The sequence below is a fragment of the Rattus rattus genome, chromosome 14 (assembly GCF_011064425.1).
Source record: "Rattus rattus isolate New Zealand chromosome 14, Rrattus_CSIRO_v1, whole genome shotgun sequence".
NCBI classification, from domain to species: Eukaryota; Metazoa; Chordata; class Mammalia; order Rodentia; family Muridae; genus Rattus; species Rattus rattus.
The window spans coordinates 68,234,479-68,253,400 of NC_046167.1; the positions used below are offsets into that span (position 1 = coordinate 68,234,479).

The 18,922-nt window shown below is 50.4% G+C and overlaps 1 protein-coding gene across 1 annotated transcript in view; it reads right to left on the reverse strand.

Moving 5' to 3' along the window:
* Positions 1-13,030: 13,030 nt before the first annotated feature.
* The window catches only part of Fgd3 (FYVE, RhoGEF and PH domain containing 3), a 49,836-nt gene continuing 43,944 nt past the window's right edge, over positions 13,031-18,922 (reverse strand). The window contains 4 exon segments of the mRNA XM_032884640.1: positions 13,031-14,278; positions 14,281-14,484; positions 15,105-15,245; positions 17,511-17,651. Coding sequence (XP_032740531.1) covers positions 14,231-14,278; positions 14,281-14,484; positions 15,105-15,245; positions 17,511-17,651 — 534 coding nt within the window. The 3' untranslated portion in view covers positions 13,031-14,230.

The following is an 18,922-nucleotide window of genomic DNA, read 5'->3' on the forward strand; positions in this document are numbered from 1 at the left end:
AGAAGGACTGTCTGTCAGGAAGCTGGCTCCTCCCCCTCACACCTGACTGCCATTGGGCGGTGAGGTTACAGGCACTCTTCATTCTGGACTTCTCCTCGCCTGTGTTTTCTGACTTTGCTACAATGAGTGAGCAGATTGCCTAATCAGAAAATAGAAAATAGGGCCAGCAAGATGGCCCGGTGAGTAAAGGTGCTTGCTGCGTACTTGCTGCATAGGCCTGGCTACCTGCATTCCGCCCCCAGACTCCACCAAGGGTGTAAGGAGAGAACCACGGAGTAATCCTCTCCTCTGCCTCTCCCTCTCCCTCTCTCTGTCACAAATACACACACACACACACACACACACACACACACACACACGTGCACACATGTGCACACACATGTACATATGCTAAATTAAAATTTTAAAACCAGGAAACAAATATGTGAGGAGGAGGAGGAGGAAGAGGAGGGAGGGAGGGAAGGAAGGAGGAGAATGTCTGTAGAGAGGCCAGAAGGCAGCAGCAGACCCTCGGAAAGCTGAAGTTACTGGCAGTTGTGAGCTGCCTGATGTGCATGTTGGGTACCAGACTCAGGTTCTCTGCAAGAGAGCGTCAAGTGCTCTTAATGGCCGAACCATCCCTCCAGTTCTAGGTAACAGGTATTTCTCAAAGCGTCATACTCGCAAACCATCTTAAACATCCCCAAAGCCGCTGTGCCTTGTCAGAGAAGATGTAGACTAGTTAATCATGGTGATCCGTGCCTATGACCAACACTTGGGACGTGGAACCAAGAGCAGCAGGAGTTCTATCTAAACCAGCCTTTATCTGAGACCTTGTCTCCAAAACCAAAACCAAAACTAAAGCCAGAAACAAAACAAACAAAAAATCGGGAGGGAAGGAAGGAAGGAAGCTATGAGATGACACTCATTCGACAGACAGGGAAACCAAGGCTGAAAGAGGGGTCCATCTGGTCCAAGGTCACTTGGCTGTAAGGGTTAGCCTCGTTATAGTGATCTGAAGAGTGTGTCGTGTCCTCCCTCCCTCCCCCGCTCAGCACAGCTTTCCAGAGGCAGCCTTGTGTTTTCATTAGGGGGAGGCTGCTCCCAGATAAGCCGGGAGGTAAGAAGGTGACCTGATAGCCCAGGGGTGACCAGAGGCTTAATACTCAGGGGCCTGTTAAGCTTCTTTGATACCTAGCACCCACGTACTGAGAAGGGCTGGCCTCTAGAGCCTGGTTGCCTCCAGACAAGCGTGACAGTCCCGCCCTCCCTCCCCCTGATGCCTTCACACATGCTAGATCCTCAGCGGCTTAGTTCTTAGCAACTGTGGGGTTCCTGTGCTTCATTCGGACTCTTCCTGTCTAGCTGCGCCTGGCTTCCTGGGGTCCGGGGTAAGGTTCCACTCCTTTGGGGGCTCCTGTCTCTTTCTCCAAGCCTCAGTGAAAAGGACAGTTCGTGGCTAGCCAACTCAATGAAGGTATTCTTTTCTGTGCTTTCTTTTTTTGTGGATCAGTGGGTTTCGTTAAGGGCGCCCAGGCACATATCACAGAAGACAATGTATCCCAGTGAGGGGAGGGGCCTCTAAGCTCCTCCTCTTCTAGGGGGAGGGACTCTTGACTCCTCCAGGATAAGGCTTACCGGGGAAAGTGTCCCACTATCCTCTAAGCCTGGTGAGACTCCGCCCCTGAAGATTACTTAAAGATCCCCCACTGAGCAGTGGCCTGAAGCCCAGGAGAGGGTCTGCCCTGAACAATGCGGTTCATTTCAGATCTTCCAAAACAGCCTTTTACTCTTTCTACATTAATTATCTTGGGTGTTTTGTTATAGTGGTAGAAAAGATGATGATCGGAGAGTGATTTGGCCCTAAGCAAATCTGAACCCCAGCAGCAAATTCCATTAGGAATTTAAAATAGCCCCCCCCCTTGATGCTGTCTCCTGAGCCCCCTGTAAGAAGACCCTGCTCACTGGGGCCTTGGTAGCAGTCACCAGCCTTGCTTTCTCCAGCTCGTCTCTGCAGCCCTCCAAGGTCTGACGCTTTCAGTTTACCCATCTTTGCCTTCCTGTCGAAGCTATTCGTGTGTCTCCTGGTGTGACAGTCTCAGAAAAACCTGTCAGTGTCCTGAGTAACTCGTGGATTCCATCTGGCAAGAGCTTCCACCCCTGATATTTCTGGATTCCCTCTCTGTTCTTGGATCTGAGATGAGCCATGACCCATGACCCACATCCTAATATCTTCAATAAAAATGTCCAGCAACACTTTAAACGTGTGTGGGTTTTTTTTTTTCTTTCTTTCTCTTTTCTTTGTTTCTTTCCCCAACCCCCAAAGGTTTTTCTCTGTAACCCTGGATGTCCTGGAACTCATCTGCAGACCAGGCTGGCCACAAACTCACAGAGATCCACCTGCCTCTGTCTGTTGTGTGCTAAGATTAAAGTCAGGGACCACTACTGCCCAGCCAAACCACTCTCAACAAAGCATTTCCTAATTTAGCAAACTGGACAGGCCGTGGACATGCCCCATGACCTCTTCCTTCAAAGTCTCTCTCCTCTTGCCTAACAGTTTCTTCTGAGATCGAATCATTCCATCCTTTTAGGGAAGCTCTTCAAGAGGGTAAACAACTCAAAATAGCATCAGGAAGTCCCTGAAACTGACGAGACTCCCTAGGTCCCTCCCTCCGGAGTAAGCAATAAAAGTTGAGAGGTCATCTCTCATGAGAGGAAGATGAATTGCAAAGAAGACTTGTGAGACCAGACCAGATGCCGGGAAGAAGCAGATACCAGCAGAGCAGCTTGGAAGAGGTTTAGATCAGCGTCGCTTGGAAAGGACCCTCTCCAACCTATTGAAGGCCCTGCAGGCTGTGCAGTGTGCTTCAGGGTCCCAGCCTTTGTGAGCTGTCACCCATGCCGGGGTGGCCTTTGGTGACGCAGCTGTCTTTGAGTCATTTCTGCTCCTGCAAGTGAGCCCTCACCCATATTCCTGTAAGTAACCCCCAGTAAAACTCATTGGTTCACTAAGTTGGCCTTTAGTGGCATCCATACTTTTTGGTCTGTCACAGGCTCCCTATCTGGGGTGGGTAGACATGTGTGTGTTGTGTCACCCCATGAAGTTTTGCCACACATCACTGCTCAGTGATTGCTACGAGCACTTAGAAGAACCAAGGCCCCATCATCCACGCCTGGCCGAAGCAAGCTTTCTTTGGGAGATGTCCTTCATCACTGTTAATGAGTTCTCCCTTCCACCCACACTGTAAAACTGTTCACCCCAACTTTCCGCCACTCTGGAAGAGCACTTTCCATGTAGTCAGTGCCCGTTACACTCCTGCTAGGACCCTGCAGGCACGACACACATCTCAGCATTTCTGCTAATGCGGCCAGCGTGGCCGAAATCTCTCTGTCCCTCTCTACGCTTTACTGAGTCCTCACCAGAAACACATTAAAATAAATGACCACATTTCAACCAAGATAACCTTTTAAGCCAAAAAAAACAAAACAAAACAAAAACGAACAACAAACAAAAACAAAAACCAACAACAGCAAAAAACAACAAACCAAACCCTTACACATAATTATTTTTAAAGTAGCAAAAAAAGTAATAAAAAATCACATCTTAAAATTACCCAGACCCAAAGACTCAGACAACACCAACACATTTTTTTTTTTTTTTCTTTTTCTTTTTTTTTTTTTTTTTTTTTTTTTTTTTTTTTTTTTTTTTGGTTCTTTTTTTCAGGAGCTGGGGACCGAACCCATGGGGCCTTGCGCTTCCTAGGCAAGCGCTCTACCACTGAGCTAAATCCCCAACCCCACACCAACACATTTCTGTACAGTTAGAACGACAGTTCTGAAGCTCTCAAACACTGCACTGGATTTTACACTTTTAGTATTTATACACCCATCTACCATGGGAGCAAATATCCTGTCCCTCCTCACCTCCCTCCTGGCCTTTCTCGTTCTCTTTTCTTCATGTTGTACCTACACGTACATTTGCTTACATATACTCCTAGGGGCCAGGTTCTGCATGTGAAGAACACACATTTTTTTCTTTCTTAGATTGCCTAACCTTGCCTAGTACATCGGCCTGTTTTCCTGAAAGTTTTGTGATTTCGTTTTTATCAGAGCTGAATAGGATTCCACCGTTTAATAAGTAGTACCTGTTAGGTTTTCTAACGGGGGATAGATGACTGAGGTCCCTGTTTAATATTTCAAAGTGGACCCTGCTGACAGGTTCTCCTAGCAGTCCCTCAGTCCCTGTTCCTGGATCCCCCTGGCTGGCATACCCTGCCCCCTACCCTAAACTCTTCCCCCCAGGGCCCTAGTGGCTTTTCTCTCAGCTGTTCTTCCCCATATAATCAACCATTTTGGTTATTTCGTCCTTTTCCTCTACTCTTTTGATACCTTTGGAACTCCTGGCTGCTGTATCTGGTTCCCCTCTCTCTCCTCTCCCTTCCCTTTCTGCTCTCCACATACAGCCCTGTGGTCCAGTCTGTGGACCTATGACCCAGTCTGGTCCTGACAGCTCTGGACTCTCCCAGATGTATCTGCCCCTGGCCATGCTCTCCCACATATCTATAATAAACTTTCCCCTCCATACCTAGGAGCATTCGTGCCCTTCCTACCCTTTTTTTAATTCTTCTTTTCACTCATTAACAGATTCTATTATATGTTAATCTGTTGATGGATAACCAGGTTGATTCCAGCTGTTTGCAATACACATGAGGTGCAAACATCTCTGTGATAATGTATGGAGGTCCCTGGGAATATGCTCAGGATTGGAATAACCGGGTTATATGATAGTTCAATTTTTAATTTTTTTGAGAAATCTCCAAACTGATTAACACCATAGATGTACTAATTAGCACCTCACCAGCAGTGGATAAACAATTCATTTCTCTCCACATCCTCTCTAACATTTGTGTCAGATTTATTGACGATGGTCATTCTAATTAGAGTGAGGAGGTGTCTCAGAGTAGTTAATTTTCCTGATGACTAGGGATATTGAACACTTTTAAAAGTAATTTTGGCAACTTGTGAATGTGTTAATCCATTTAGTGTTACTATAACAAAATAACACAAGCTAGGTAATTTATTTATTTATTTAAGATTTATTTATTCTATATAAGTACCCTGTAGCTGTTGTCTTCAGACACACCAGAAGAGGGCATCAGATCTCATTACAGATGGTTGTTGAGCCACCATGCAGGTTGCTGGGATTTGAACTCAGGACCTCTGGAAAAGAGTAAGCCAGTGTTCTTAACCACTGAGCCATCTCTTCAGCCCCCTAGGTAATTTATAAACAGTGATGGAGTTCTCATGGTTCTGGAGCTAGAAAATCAATACTTAGATGCTTGTGTCTGACAGGGACCTTCTACTTGCTTTGAAAAGTAGTTAAGAAATCACACAGCCAAAGGAAGGGCCTTATTTCAACCCCTGCCTCCTGAGTAGTGGAATTTAAAGTATCACTCCCACACTGTTAACACTGTCGTTAAGCTTCTAACACGTTGTTCTGTCACTGTGACAAAATACCACAACCGGGGCAACTTATAAAAGAAAGTGTTTCCTTGGGCTTATGGTTTCAGAGGGTGAGAGTCCATGATGGCGGAGCAAAGACAGGAGTGGCAGCAACAACTGAGAGCTCACATTTGATCCATGAGCAAGAGAGAGACAACGGCAATGGCAGGAGTCTCTTGAAATCTCAAAGTATCATACTTCCGGCAGCAGCTACACCTCCTCTTGGCTGGAGGAGAATTGGCACTATTAGGGGTGTGGCCTTGTGGAAGAAGTGTGTCATTGTGAGGGTGGATTTTGAGAGAGCTTCCTCCTAGCTGCCTGAGGCTGCCTGTATTCTCCTGTTTACTTTGGAAGAGTAAGGGAACTCTCAGCTCCTTCTCCAGTGCCACATCTAACTGGACACGCCATGCTTGCCGCATGGTGATAATGGAGTGACCCTCTGAACCAGTGAGCCAGCCCCCAATTAAATGCTGTTGTTTTTTTTAAGAGTTGCTTTGGTCATGGTATCTCTTCACAGCAATGGGAACCTAACTAAGACACCTCTTAATCCTTCACAAACAGCCACCAAGTGAGGACCAAATATTCACATACCAGAGACTTAATGCAGGACATCTAGTTCAAGCCACTTTGAAGCCATATGTAGCTCTAAGATTCTCTAAGCTCCTTGCATTAGTGCCTTTTGCTTTGTTCTAAAGAAGCACATGAAGCAGGTGAATTTTATAAAGAAGGGTGGTTCACTCCACTCTCTATTCTGAATAGAGGTTCAAGGATATGACATCAGCATCAGCTCAGCTCTGGGAGAGATTGATGGTAAGCGTGCTCATGGGAGGAGGTCACCCCTAACTAGGGTTTCACACTTTTTTCCCAAAGATTCACCATGGACCTCCCACCAGGATCTACGTCTTAAAGGTCTCACCCCTATCATCATACTGAGGAGTGGGCCTTCAGTAAGCGAACTTTTGGGGTAGTCAACAATAGCCACATTATCGCATACCTCAAAGCTCTCCTAGCCTCCCACAGTATCCAACTCACGAGCTACCCACACACTCTTTAGCTCCCGTGACAGCAGCCCCTCCATCTCTCCTCCTCCCCTACCCCCACGTGTGTGCCCATAACACAGTCAGCAGCATCCTTTTGTGGGGATGCTGTGCAGGGTACCAGACTTGACAGCTTAGGCTCATAGATGCTTACTCTGTGCACTTAGAACCGTGGTTCTCAGCCTTCCCAACGCTGCGACCCTCACGCTGTGACCCTGTAATGTAGCTCCTCATGCTGTGATGGCCCTAACCACAAAGTTATGTTGCTGCTCCCTCATAACTGTAACTTTACTAGTGTTGAGAACCGTAATGTAAACATCCGTGTTTTCCAATGGCCTTAGGTGAGCGCTCTGACAGAGTCCTTTGACTTTCAAAGGAAGGGGGTCGTGACTGAGAGATTGAGAACTGCTGTCTTAGAGAAGTCTAAAGTTGAGGTTCCTGCTTGGCCTCACTCTGGAAACTTTGGGGATGGTTCTACCCGGGTCTTCCTGGTTTCTGTTGATTCCAGAATCTCCCAGTACTCCTTGGTTTACCGCTTATGCAACAAGCACTCAGCCCACTATGCTACAGCCCAGCCTCTCCTTCATGCCTGTCTCAGGCTCATACAATGGGGCCTGCATCCCTCGAGGTATCCTTCCTCAGTTCCTCCTTTAGACCTTGAGCCGATGGCCTCTTCTCTGACTCTGAGGCCCCGACAGCTGCAAAGGTCCATTGTCACGGTCGTTGACTAGATGAAGAATCACCATCGAGACACTTCTGAACGCGTCAATGCAGTAGTTTTCAGAACAGGAAAGACCCACCCCAAATGAGAAAAACACCACCCCAAGGCCTAGGGTCGTGAACTCAATAAAAGGGAGAATGTGACCTGAGGGCCAGCGTTCATCACTGTTGCCATGACTCCCCCACTAGGACAGGTCATGCCCTCAAAACCTGTGCCAAAGCAAACCCTTCCTCTTTTCAAGCTGCCGTAGTCATGTATTTGCCACAGAAGTGAAAGAAGACGCAAATGGAACCCAAGTCCCTGGCCCTCGGCCCTGTGTAGCCTTCAGGTGAGCCCGGCTAGTGTTTTGGGAGACTCCCTCAGCAGCACTGTGAGCCCCAGCAAAGTCACAGGTCCCAAATGCTCTTCTTCCTACAGGCCCCATGAGATCCGCTAAGATCTGGGCTCCGTAACAAACATTGTCTTTTTGCCACTTTGGTGGAAGTATCCCCAAGTGTCCTAGGCCTCCCTGAAGCCCCATACCTCACAAATCACAGCCATGACCTCATCTGAGGGTCCAGGAAGACAGGGATCAGGGGCACCATCAATACCTTGCACCCTGTATTAGCTTTTGTCCTCATCATCTTGCTTCACACCTCCCTTAACTGCATTCCTGAGCCTGTATTGCAGAGTCTGCTCCTGAGAGCAGCAGGCCGCCCCTCTGGATGAGGGGAAAGGCAGAAGCTGCTTCCTGTAAGGCTCTGCAAGGACAGAGGACTCAGTCTCACACGGCCAGGGTTGCTCCCTGGATCTGGGAGGTGGGCTGCTAGGAGATGAAAAACTGTCTCCCCCAGAAATGGATGGGCTTTGCTGCTGTCAGTTTTCCAGTTGTCCTTTGGAGACAGGACTTGCTTTTCTTCAAAAGGGGCAATGGTTTACACCTTTGAGTTTTGATAAAGAAAGGGAAAACCGGGCTCCCTTTTAGATTGGCGACTCATGAAGAAGGGGTGTGTGTGTGTGTGTGTGTGTGTGTGTGTGTGTGTGTGTGTGTGTGTGTGTGTGTGTGTGTGTGTGTGTGTGGTGTTTGTATAGGTTGTCAGGGCCCTGAAAACTGAGTAGGGCAGGTACGGCCCTGGCAGGAGAGAAAGGGTCTCGTCTTTCACAGGAGTTCTGTAATCCTGGTTTGTGGATGCAAGCAATGTGAACAAGACGAGAGATTCTAACAGACATTGCTGGTCCCTGTTGGCAGCCGCTGTGTGGGGCAGGCCAGCTCCTTGTAGGAGGTCTGATTTAATAGGAAATCAATGTTCTGGTGTCTCTGCCTGAGGTGAGATCAGACACCAACCTCCATGAGAACGTCTTCCTTCTGGATCCAAAAAGGCTTGCTCCTTGCATGGTCATAGGACCCTCCATCTTGGGTCACATGGCCACCCTGAGCCAATCCCTGGCACTGAAGGGACAGTACTTGCTACTCCTATCCCTTTGATGGATGCAAAGTAGGGAACCCAATTCTTAGCATACCCTTGGCTTTCCCAGAATTCAGGAGTGCACTGACACGTTCCCAGCCCCCATCTTCCTTGAGATGTTCCTGAGACCCATTAGGACAGTCTCCTGTTGTCCCATGTCACCTGCTGGCACAGTCTCCTCTTGTCTTGCATCTTGCTGCAGCTGGTTAGAGATGGCAGAGTCCAATCCCGGGCCACCTTATCTTGGCTTGGCAAGCGGGAAAATAAAGCAGAGAGGGAACAAGGTTGGTGGACAGAGTGGGTGCCACCCTGAGACATCTGGAAATGCTCCTCCCCAAGGCAACATCTGGGTATGTGTTTCCTGTGACCCAGCAGGGAGAAGTCTTAGGTCCTCCAGATCCAAGGGCAAACCGATAGGTCGGGAGGTGACCCAGTGTTGTGGGACCACACCATTGGTGGCTAAGAGGCCGATTCCCTGAGGATTGCAGGAGGGTGTTAGAGCTCCTATTTGGGAACAGGCACCCAACTCAGACATCCATGTGCTGGGCAGGCCAGAGAGGCCTGGCATTAGTGGTCTGGAATGTGTAGAATGTTGGTGGGGCTGCTGAGTTCTCCAAGTCTGCCCTGATCTGGCTGCCTCCCACCTGGTCTCACCCAGACCTGTAGGTCTGGCGTCCTGACATACCCCCAGCAACCAGAGGTGGAGCTCTGGTCTGGGAGAAGGAACCACGGTCTGGGTGGGTCCCCTCTCCTCCCCCACCCTCTGTCTTCTCCCCAGGAACGCTCTACCTATAATGATGGATGACCACGGGAGAAGTGTTGTGGGCAGGCAGCCATCAACTGTTGGAGGACTGCCTGGCAGTGCTGAGAAGGGTGGACAGGCTTAGACCCCACCCATGGTCAGCTGGCCTCACCCATGCCTATGAGGAACTCTGCAAGGAAGGCAGTTCCGGGTAGCCACTGGAGGATCTAGCCGTGGGATCACCATGCATGACTACTGACTGGATGCAGACGTCTCCCTGCCCTACCGATCCCTACCTAGAGCAAAGGTAAGCACCTCTCTTTCCTGGACACCCACGGCCTGGACTAGTTGTTTAAAGGCATCGAGAGAGGTCTCAGAGTAATTGGTGCCTAATGCCAAACCCCCAAAGACTGCACAGGTGGCCGAGAGGGTTGGTAGCCGGCTGTCTCTGCAGCTGACCTCTCTTCCCTGGGACTGTGTGGAGGAAGCCAGTGCTCTGGGTATAGTGGGGATAGTTGCCGGGTGAGGCGGTCAGTGGGCTGAGTGCCGACCTAGCAGCTGGGTTTTGCCCTGTGTGGGACCCTTCTCTCCCTGGTTTTACACCATGTCCTATGCACTTGGATGTAGACATCTTTTGTGATGTTGGCTTTAACTGTCGCCTAGACCGGTTTCGCAATCACCAAGACAAACACATGCAGGCCTATGAGGGTATTTCCAGAGAGGTTTAACTAACAGGGAGGACACCCTGAATAAGGGAGGCACTATCTCAGGGCTTGGGGTCCTAGACTGAATGAAAAGGGAAAATGGAGCTGGGCAAGCAGCAGCATTTATCACCCTCTGTTGCCTGACTGGATGCAAGGTGACCAGCTGCCTCAAGCTCTTCGTGCCTTCTCCACCCTGAAGGGCCTTAACCTCACACGGTGACCCTTTGTTCTGATCTTTGTCAGAACAAAGAAAAAGTAACAAATACAAAAAAAATGGTGGGGTTGGGGATTTAGCTCAGTGGTAGAGCGCTTGCCTAGCGAGCGCAAGGCCCTGGGTTCGGTCCCCAGCTCTGAAAAAAAATGAAAAAAAAAAAATGGTAGTGGGAGTAGGGCTGTTGCTGTAGGAAACCTGACCATGTACTTCTGAGACTTTTGGAATGAGCCAGCAAGAAGACAGCCCTAGAGCTCTCCATGAAAATAGAGACTAATAGGCCATGCTGGTGGGAGTCTGTAGAACCAGAATTCTGAGAGAAAGCGAGGGGGGCATGGTTCATAAGGTCTCAGAGACTGGGCTACAGGCCATGTGTGATATTCTGGCAAAGAATCGAGTCTTCAACCACGCTCTGTCCATGCCCCAAAAACTTGTGAGTGAGGCTGAATTCAAAGGAGGATATTTCAAGACAGAATAGCATTTGGCCCATGGCTCGGCCACTGTTGGCTCTTCTCAGTCCACCGTCGAAACGGGAGCGGCAAGACATGAAGTGTGCCGCTCAGTAAGAGAGGGTGTGAGGGGGTGTAGAGTCCCATGAGGCCTTGCTGGAAAAACACCTGTCGTTGTTAAAGACTTAACGCCCTTAAAGGGAAACCTCAGATCATCACCAGGACCACAGAGAAGGTACCCTGAGCTCAAGACTCCACCTGTGAAAGGCTCCCACTTGTAGGCTGCAGATCCATTCGAAAGGAGAGAGCCTGGCTGGTAAATACCCCTGGGGTTTCCTGCTTGAAAACCACCTGGAGCAGCGTTCCCTCTGATTCGGCCACCCTGGCACACCTGTGCCACCATAGCTGCGGTAGAAGGAGGAAGCCAGACTACGCCTGGAGCTGGAAGCAGAACTCAGTGCCGGTTGTATAGGCAGCAGGAGTTTCACAGCCTGTGAGCTTTGTACACTGTAGTCCTAGAGAGCGACTGAAGCCAGAGTACTGTGTGGTGTGGTTGGATGTGAGAGTCCATTGTGCGAAGCAGTGAAGGTAAAGCCTAGAGTTGCAACCCCAGGACTCTGGAGATGCCAGGATGGTGAGAGGGGTCTTGGGGAAAGCTTTAGATACGGAGTGGGGTGGAATGAGAAGACAGATTATGTGCTGCAGGAAGCAGAGGTGCAGGAGAGGGCCTGCCCGAGGCTGTGGGAGCCCAGAGGATGCCGCTGAAGACCAGGTGTTCATTGGCTGGGATAGAGTTTTGCTTTGGTTCAAGCTTACTTTGTTGCACCCCTGACGCTCATTTTTACTCGTTTTATTTGTGTGTGTGTGTGGGCGTGGGTGTGCATGTATGCATTCAATGCACGTAGGCACCCACAGAGGCTGAAAGAGGGCATCAGATCCCCTGGAGTTGAAGCTACAGGCAACTGTGAATTCCCTGTCATGCGTGCTAGAAACTCAACAGTGGTCCTCAGTAAGAGCAGTAACCGTTGAGCCTCTTTCCCATGTCCGAATCCTCACTTTTGAAATGGGATCACTTATCCTGTACCATTGCCTATTAGAAGTATCTAACTTGTTTTTGGGGTTTTTCTGTTTTGTTTGTTTTTATTTCACAGGGGCTTGCAGTTAAAAGATTGCCTGAGACTCAGGAGAGAGTCTTGCACAGATGTGTTGGGAAAAAAAATTGGGACTGTGAAGGGTTTGCAAATTTTTAGAGACTGACTAGATGCGTATTGCTATCTAAAACGAGCCTTTCTAAGGCCGGAATGTTAGAATTTAAAAGAGATGTGCCTGCATGTCCAACTGACAAGGGGCGGACCAAGATGGTTGGTATTGTCAACCTGGCAGGTTTCACAATCACAAGAAGACAAAACGCTGGCCTCGTCCTTAGGGTGTTTCTGGGAAAGTTTAATTGAGAAGAGAAAACCCACACTGAATGTGGACAGCCACATCCCGCAGCTTAGGGTCCTGGAATGAATAAAAGGGAGAGAGTGGGTGGGACGCCAGCATCCAGCCCGCCTGCATCCTGGCGGTGGACAGAATACAGACAGCTCTGCATCCGGGGTTTCCTCACCATGTATGATCATGATCGATCACACCCTCAAGCCATGAGCCAAAGAAACACACTCTTCTGCAAGGTGCTTTCGTCTAAGATTTTTTTTTTTTTCACAGCAACAAGAAAAGTACCTTATACACCTTTCTGCTCAGGTAGCATCAGGAGGCCCCAAGGTACAAACTGACCAGTCCATGTCCTGAGGCAGGATGGGCAGAGGCACTCCCCAGGGGGCAGGGTACGCATAAGCGCCTCCTCAGGCTGACTCTTCAGAGGATGAGCAGTTGGAATCCTTGAAATTCAGGGGCCAGAACTGCTTTGAGCAGGAGGAAGAAGCAAAGGACCGCAAAAGGCGGAAGGCCTGGCCCCGTCCAGTGTGTCTGCCATGAAGTGCGCCCGGCTATGGAAAGCCCCTCCTTTGTTGCTTGTTCCACCTGGGCCACCTTCAGCACTGTCCCCCTCGGAACTGGGTGAGGTCTTCACTAGAGTAGGAGCTAGAAGGCGCCCTACGCGTCTCTCCCGGTGTGGAGGCGCTCTGCTTGCTTTGCTCAGTTTCCTTAAGGCGAAGAAGGACCATTCAGCTCAGAGGGTGAGTGCCAGGCAGAGGTGTTTGCAAGCCATCCTGAGGCAGCCCATGCCCAGTCCAGGGGGCTCTGCCACCTCACCTGCACCCCTTCGCCTTACTTGTATCCTGTCCACCTCACCCCTGCCCCATCCACCTCACCTCTGCTCCAATACACTTTACTTCTACCCCATCCTACCTTAGCAGGACTCAAAACTCAGGCCCCCATTTCACATGAGGCCCCTGCTTCGTCGGTGTGTCCCAATGTCACCTATAACTAGCACCCATTTCTGGCTCTACACCTCTTCACCATGTAATGGCCCCTGATGCCCGCCCAGTTGTCCCCACACAGTGCCGTGCTGATGCTAGAGAGCTGGAATCCTCAAGGATCAGAGCTCCATCCCTGATCTCTACATTTCCTACTCCCTGAGGGGCAAACAGCCCCGTGACCTCTGTGACACCCCCGTAACACCCCTACCCTGCTTAGTGATTCACCCACTACCTACAGCATCGGGGATGCAGAACTACTCTGTGTGGCTTGTGCATTTCGCCACCTTGGTCAGCATTCCTCTACCAGCCACCTGCCTTGAGGGGAGCCCTGTAAAGAATGGGGTGGAGGGTGCCAAGGATGCACTCAATTGCAGACAGCCAGCATTTATGTGCTGATGAACATGGCACCTGCCTAGAGAGGGGCCGGTCTGAAACCTCACAAACCTGTCACACGGGTGAGGGCCGGCTCCCCAGAGTGTCTCTGTTTGGGAATGGTGGGATAAGGAGGCCCTTGCTCCTTGCCCTTTAATGGCTCAGCAGGAATAGCAGACAAGTAATGCTTCTGGAGAGGGCAGGGTAGAAGTGAAGCCCAGAGGAGCAGGTCATGGTCCAGGTCACACAGTGTACAGACAGACAAAGACCAGGTCAGGCCACAGACAGCTCTACCTTTCCCAGAGTGATGTCATACCAGGATGGACATGATCACCCCTGGACAGTGCCCACCTGGCCTCCTTGTGCCTTTGAGGGCTGGCGTCATCACTCAGCCTGCTTGGACGACATTGGCTTTGTAGTGGCGGCTCTCCACGCTCTCACCACAGTGCTGGCGCTGGAGCCAGAAGCCCGACTCTTGTCTAAGACTTGTTGAGTAATCTTGGGCCCATTGCTACTCTTCTCTGGGCCACTTGGTCCATCCTCAGCGGTCACAGGAGTCCTTCTTCATTCCTTCACTGGACGTCTAAGGTCACCCATAAAAGAACACAGGCCAAATACGGTAGTGGGAAGGACAGTAGGAGACTCTGCTCATGGGGTGTCTGTGCTTGCTGGGGTCTGGGGCTGTGAGGCCCCTGGGGGTGTCCCCCGGCTGTGTCCCAGCGTGAGGCAGTGCTCAGAGCTTCCAGCCAGCGCTGCTGAAGCTTTGTGGAGGGGGCACTCAGCCACCAGGTCTGTGAGCCCTGATGCAGCTTCCACACGTACCCAGCCTCCAGCCCCTCCTCGGGGTCAGGCACTGTTATATTACAGCCAGACAGTGGGATGCTATACAGCAGTTTGCCAGCCTGCAGGAGAGAGAGAGAGAGGGTCAGTCAGGCCTCCAGCACATGCCAGTGGCCATCCAAGCAGGCCAACATGCCCAGCCCTACACAGTGTGGATTGTCACTAGAACAAGCCACCGGACAGGCTCTCTCAGGTAGGGGCTGGGAGGAGGCTCTCTTCACTTCAACAGACCTCGCCAGACAGAGGTCTTCCCTCTGAACCATGGCTTCCCTCAGAACCCCTGTCCCAGGGTAAGTGAGGTGAAGTAGCCCTGTGACTTAGCCACGGGAGTTGAGAGAGGAAGGCCAGGAAGGCTCAGTAGGGCCTAAATGCATCTATCTGCCTAAGACGTGTGAATGAATGAAGATGTGGATGGATGAATATGTGTGGGGAGGAGGGCCCAACCTCTGTGTCCCCCTCCATGTCTGTTCTCACTCTGACTGTCTTTGCACGTTACAGGGACCCGTCTTCCATGAATGGGAACAGGGTTATTCTGGGCATTGGGAGAAGTTGAAGCCCAGGTCACATGGCAGGAGAGGGTCAAAGAAATGGTCCAGACCTGCTATGGGCATTTCAGGGCCTTGCTATGGGGCCTCTCTCACAGCGCATAGGCCTGGGCGTGAACAAGGACAGGGACACTTACCTGGCTGCCTGCCAGCAGGTCTAGCACCTGGGGATCTGACTCAGGGATGGCTGCCCACACCTCACTCCAGGCCGTACCATTGTCTGACAGATTCAGGGTTCCGCAGAGCAGGCTGGGCCGAGGATCCACAGAGGGAGGCTTCTGGAGGCAGAAAAATAGGTCAGGGGTCATCCCACCTGTAATGATGTCTTTGTCCTCTGCGGAGGCTTGGGCTGGACCAGGGCCCATGCTTGGAAGGAGGCGACTACCACGGAGACATAGACATAGCCGAGGCCTGCATGCAGGCTGGGGCCAGCTTTATAGGGTCCTAAGGGTCACTGGAGGCCAACAGAACAGTGCATGTGGTCTCAAGTAGGGTTTGAGGCTGGGCCTTCTTCAGAGAGGAAGACCATCCCAGGTTAGGACAATGTAAACGTATCAAGGGGAGAGGGCTGGAGAGATGGCTCAGCGGTTAAGAGCACTGGCTGCTCTTCCAAAGGTCATAAGTTCGATTCCTAGCAACCACATGGTGGCTCACAACCGTCTGTAATTGGATCTGATGCCCTCTTCTGGTGTGTCAAGAATAGTGTGGTCATATACATAAAATAAATAAATAAATCTTAAAAAACAAAGTATCAAGGGGAAGCTAGGCATAGTGATGTGTGTTTATAGTCTCAGCTTTTGGGAAGCTGAGACAGGAGGCTGGCCTGGGCTACATAGCAAGGAAAAAAATATATGACTATATACATATATGTGTGTGTGTGTGTGTGTGTGCGCGCACGCGCACGCGCACACGCAAATGGGTGAATATGGATGGAGGGATAGATAGATAGATAGATAGATAGATAGATAGATAGATAGATAGATAGATGAAATTCAATAGCAATTACAGAAATGTTGGTCACAGGGTGAAGGAACCAAGCACATTACAGCCTTCACCACACAGACTATATACCCCCCACTCACCACATCCACATGTACACACACAAACACTTTCCACATCATACACATGTCCACATACACATCCTATAGACCCTGCTTTCTCTTCTTACGTGCCTTAGCACTATCAACGGGAAGAACACGGTTCTGACACATCCTGCTGAAGGTGGGTCCCCCAATACCCAGTGACCCTCCGTGGCCTTTTGCCACAGCCCCAGGACTCCCAGAGTACACCCGAACATGGAGAGTGCAGAGTGAAGACACGTCAGAGGGTGGGGCCAGCAGGGCCGCACCATCGAGGCTACCGTAGCCTCAGTCCTTGATGTCCCAGGCAGATCTAGCAGCCAGGGTGGCAGGAGCTTTAACAGTTGCTGACCCTAGCCCTCTTGGACCATCCCACAGCACCTTTGGGAGGGAGACTGACGTTAGACTCCCGGGAGATGACAGCCACATGCATGCAGTGTGGACAAAGGAGAATGTGGTTTTCCTGGAAAACAGAGGCTTCCTGTCCCTAAATGTCCCACTATTCCATAAAAGGGACTGTGTCCTTTAAGAAGGAAGACAGGAGAAGCAGTAGTGGTGGAGGGGGAGCTGACCCCACATTTTTAACCCAGCACACAAACACAGACAGACACACAGACATACACATACACATGCCCACACACAGACACACGCACACACACATGCACGGTTCTACCTGCCCTATGTTGAAAGTGGTCCTTCGTAGACCTCCTTCACACACATACACACACACACATACATACATACATACATACATACATACATACATACATACATACACACACACACACAGGGCTCTGCCTGCCCTATGTTGAAAGAGGTCCTTCATAGACCTCCTTCACACACATACACACACACACATACATACATACATACATACATACACGTACGTGTACACACACACACACACACACACACACACACACACACACACACAGAGGGCTCTGATCCCTAAGATGAATGAGGTTCTTCATAGACCTCCTTCACACACACATACACACACATACATACATACATACATACATACATACATACATACATACACACACACACACAGGGCTCTGCCTGCCCTAAGATGAATGAGGTCCTTCATAGACCTCCTTCACACACACACATGCATGCATACATACACACACACACACACACACACACACACACACACACACACACACACACACACACACACACACACACACACACACACAGGGCTCTGACTGCCCTAAGATGAAGATAGACCTCAATGCCTAGACTTGGGGCAGTTTCCTGTTTCACCTCCAGTCAGGCCCAGGATGGACCGACACACGTTTCCATCTAACTCCTAGGTGCAAGTGGTTCCCAGGCTCTGCTAGTCCCTGAGATGTCTTTAGACACGCACAGGCTCCAAGCATTTGCCCTGATTCTAGGCCTGTGGACCACACTGAGATGTCCTCTGCCTCCGACCCGGCCCCAGGAGCCGGGGACACCCACCTCTGCATTCTGTTTGAGCTCGGTGGGAGTCTCAGAGCTAGGACTTGTAGGGAGCAGGGGCTCCTCCAGGAAACACTCTCTGCAGACACGGCTCTGCTTACTGTTCTCCGCCTTGAACTCAGAGCACTTCCTACAGATGACCTGCAAGGCAAGACGGCACCTTAGACCATGCATTCTGAGCAGACGAGGAGGAAAGACCTGTGCGCAGTGGGCAAAGATGCTTGTCCTGGGTGCTGGATACCCCATCTAAGGGCAGAGAGTGGCTTTAGTCCCTCTGAGTGTCCAGGGCCTGCTTGCCTTACCTAGACCACCCAGAGTTCAAAAGTCCTGTATGTAAGAAGAAAAGAGCACAGCCCACTTACATAAGAAGACCCATGACACTGCCATCAAGAAAATGTACATCAAAACCATGGGGGTATGGTCCAGTCAGTAAAGTTTGCTGTTCAAGCAAAAGTTGGGTGTGGTGGCCTTTATAGCCCCAGTGCCGGGAAGACAGACATGAACAGATCCTAGGAGCTCAATGGCCAGCCAGCCTAGTTGAACTGATTAGCTCTGGATTCTGTGAGACCCTTGTTCCCATCCCTCACATTCAATGAGAGACCCTGGTGTCCACATCCCCACACCCTCTGTTCCTCAGAGCTTCGTTCCACAAGCTATCCTTTCTCTCTCCTGCCTTGGTCTTCCCTCTGTCTTGGCACCTCCATGCCTCCTCTCAGCACTCCTCCCCTTCCTTTTCCCTGGTTAGTTATACACCTTTGGCTGACATTATCAAATCACACCAGCCTTGGCTTTCTTTTGGCCAAATGAAGGGATTATTTGATCTCAACACCTTCGAGTCTTTGAAACATGGGCTTTTCCCTGGATGCTCATCCCTCTCTGAATGGCCTCTGATACTTCCTGACTCCAACCCACGCAGGTAGTGCCCTGGAACATGGCCCTCTCCCCACTCCTCCACATTAGCCCGCCAGCCTGCCCGGATCTTCCCTCACTTCAACTGCAACCCAGGTTCTGAGGAAAGCAGCCCTGGAACCTCTTCCATTCTTCTTACCAGAGACCACAGACTCCAGTTGCCTCCCATGTGCTCCTACCTCAGATGCCGTCACTGACACCCACTGACTATCTCCAGGAACGCCATGTTCCTTCTGGTCTTGATGTCTTCTTTAAGCCCATGCATCCAGACTGGAGCCACAGCCTATAGGCTATCCTGTACTCTCCAAATCCCTCTGCTTCTTTATCTGGCCATGCACTCATGCTACCACCCACCCAACCACCTCTCCATCTACCATGCACTCATCCAGTTATCAACCTGCCTGTCCATTATCTGTCTGTCTATCCACTGAACATCCATGTACCGTCTGGGAACTGAACTCAGGACCTCTGGAAGGGCAGTCAGTGCTCTTAACCATGGAGCC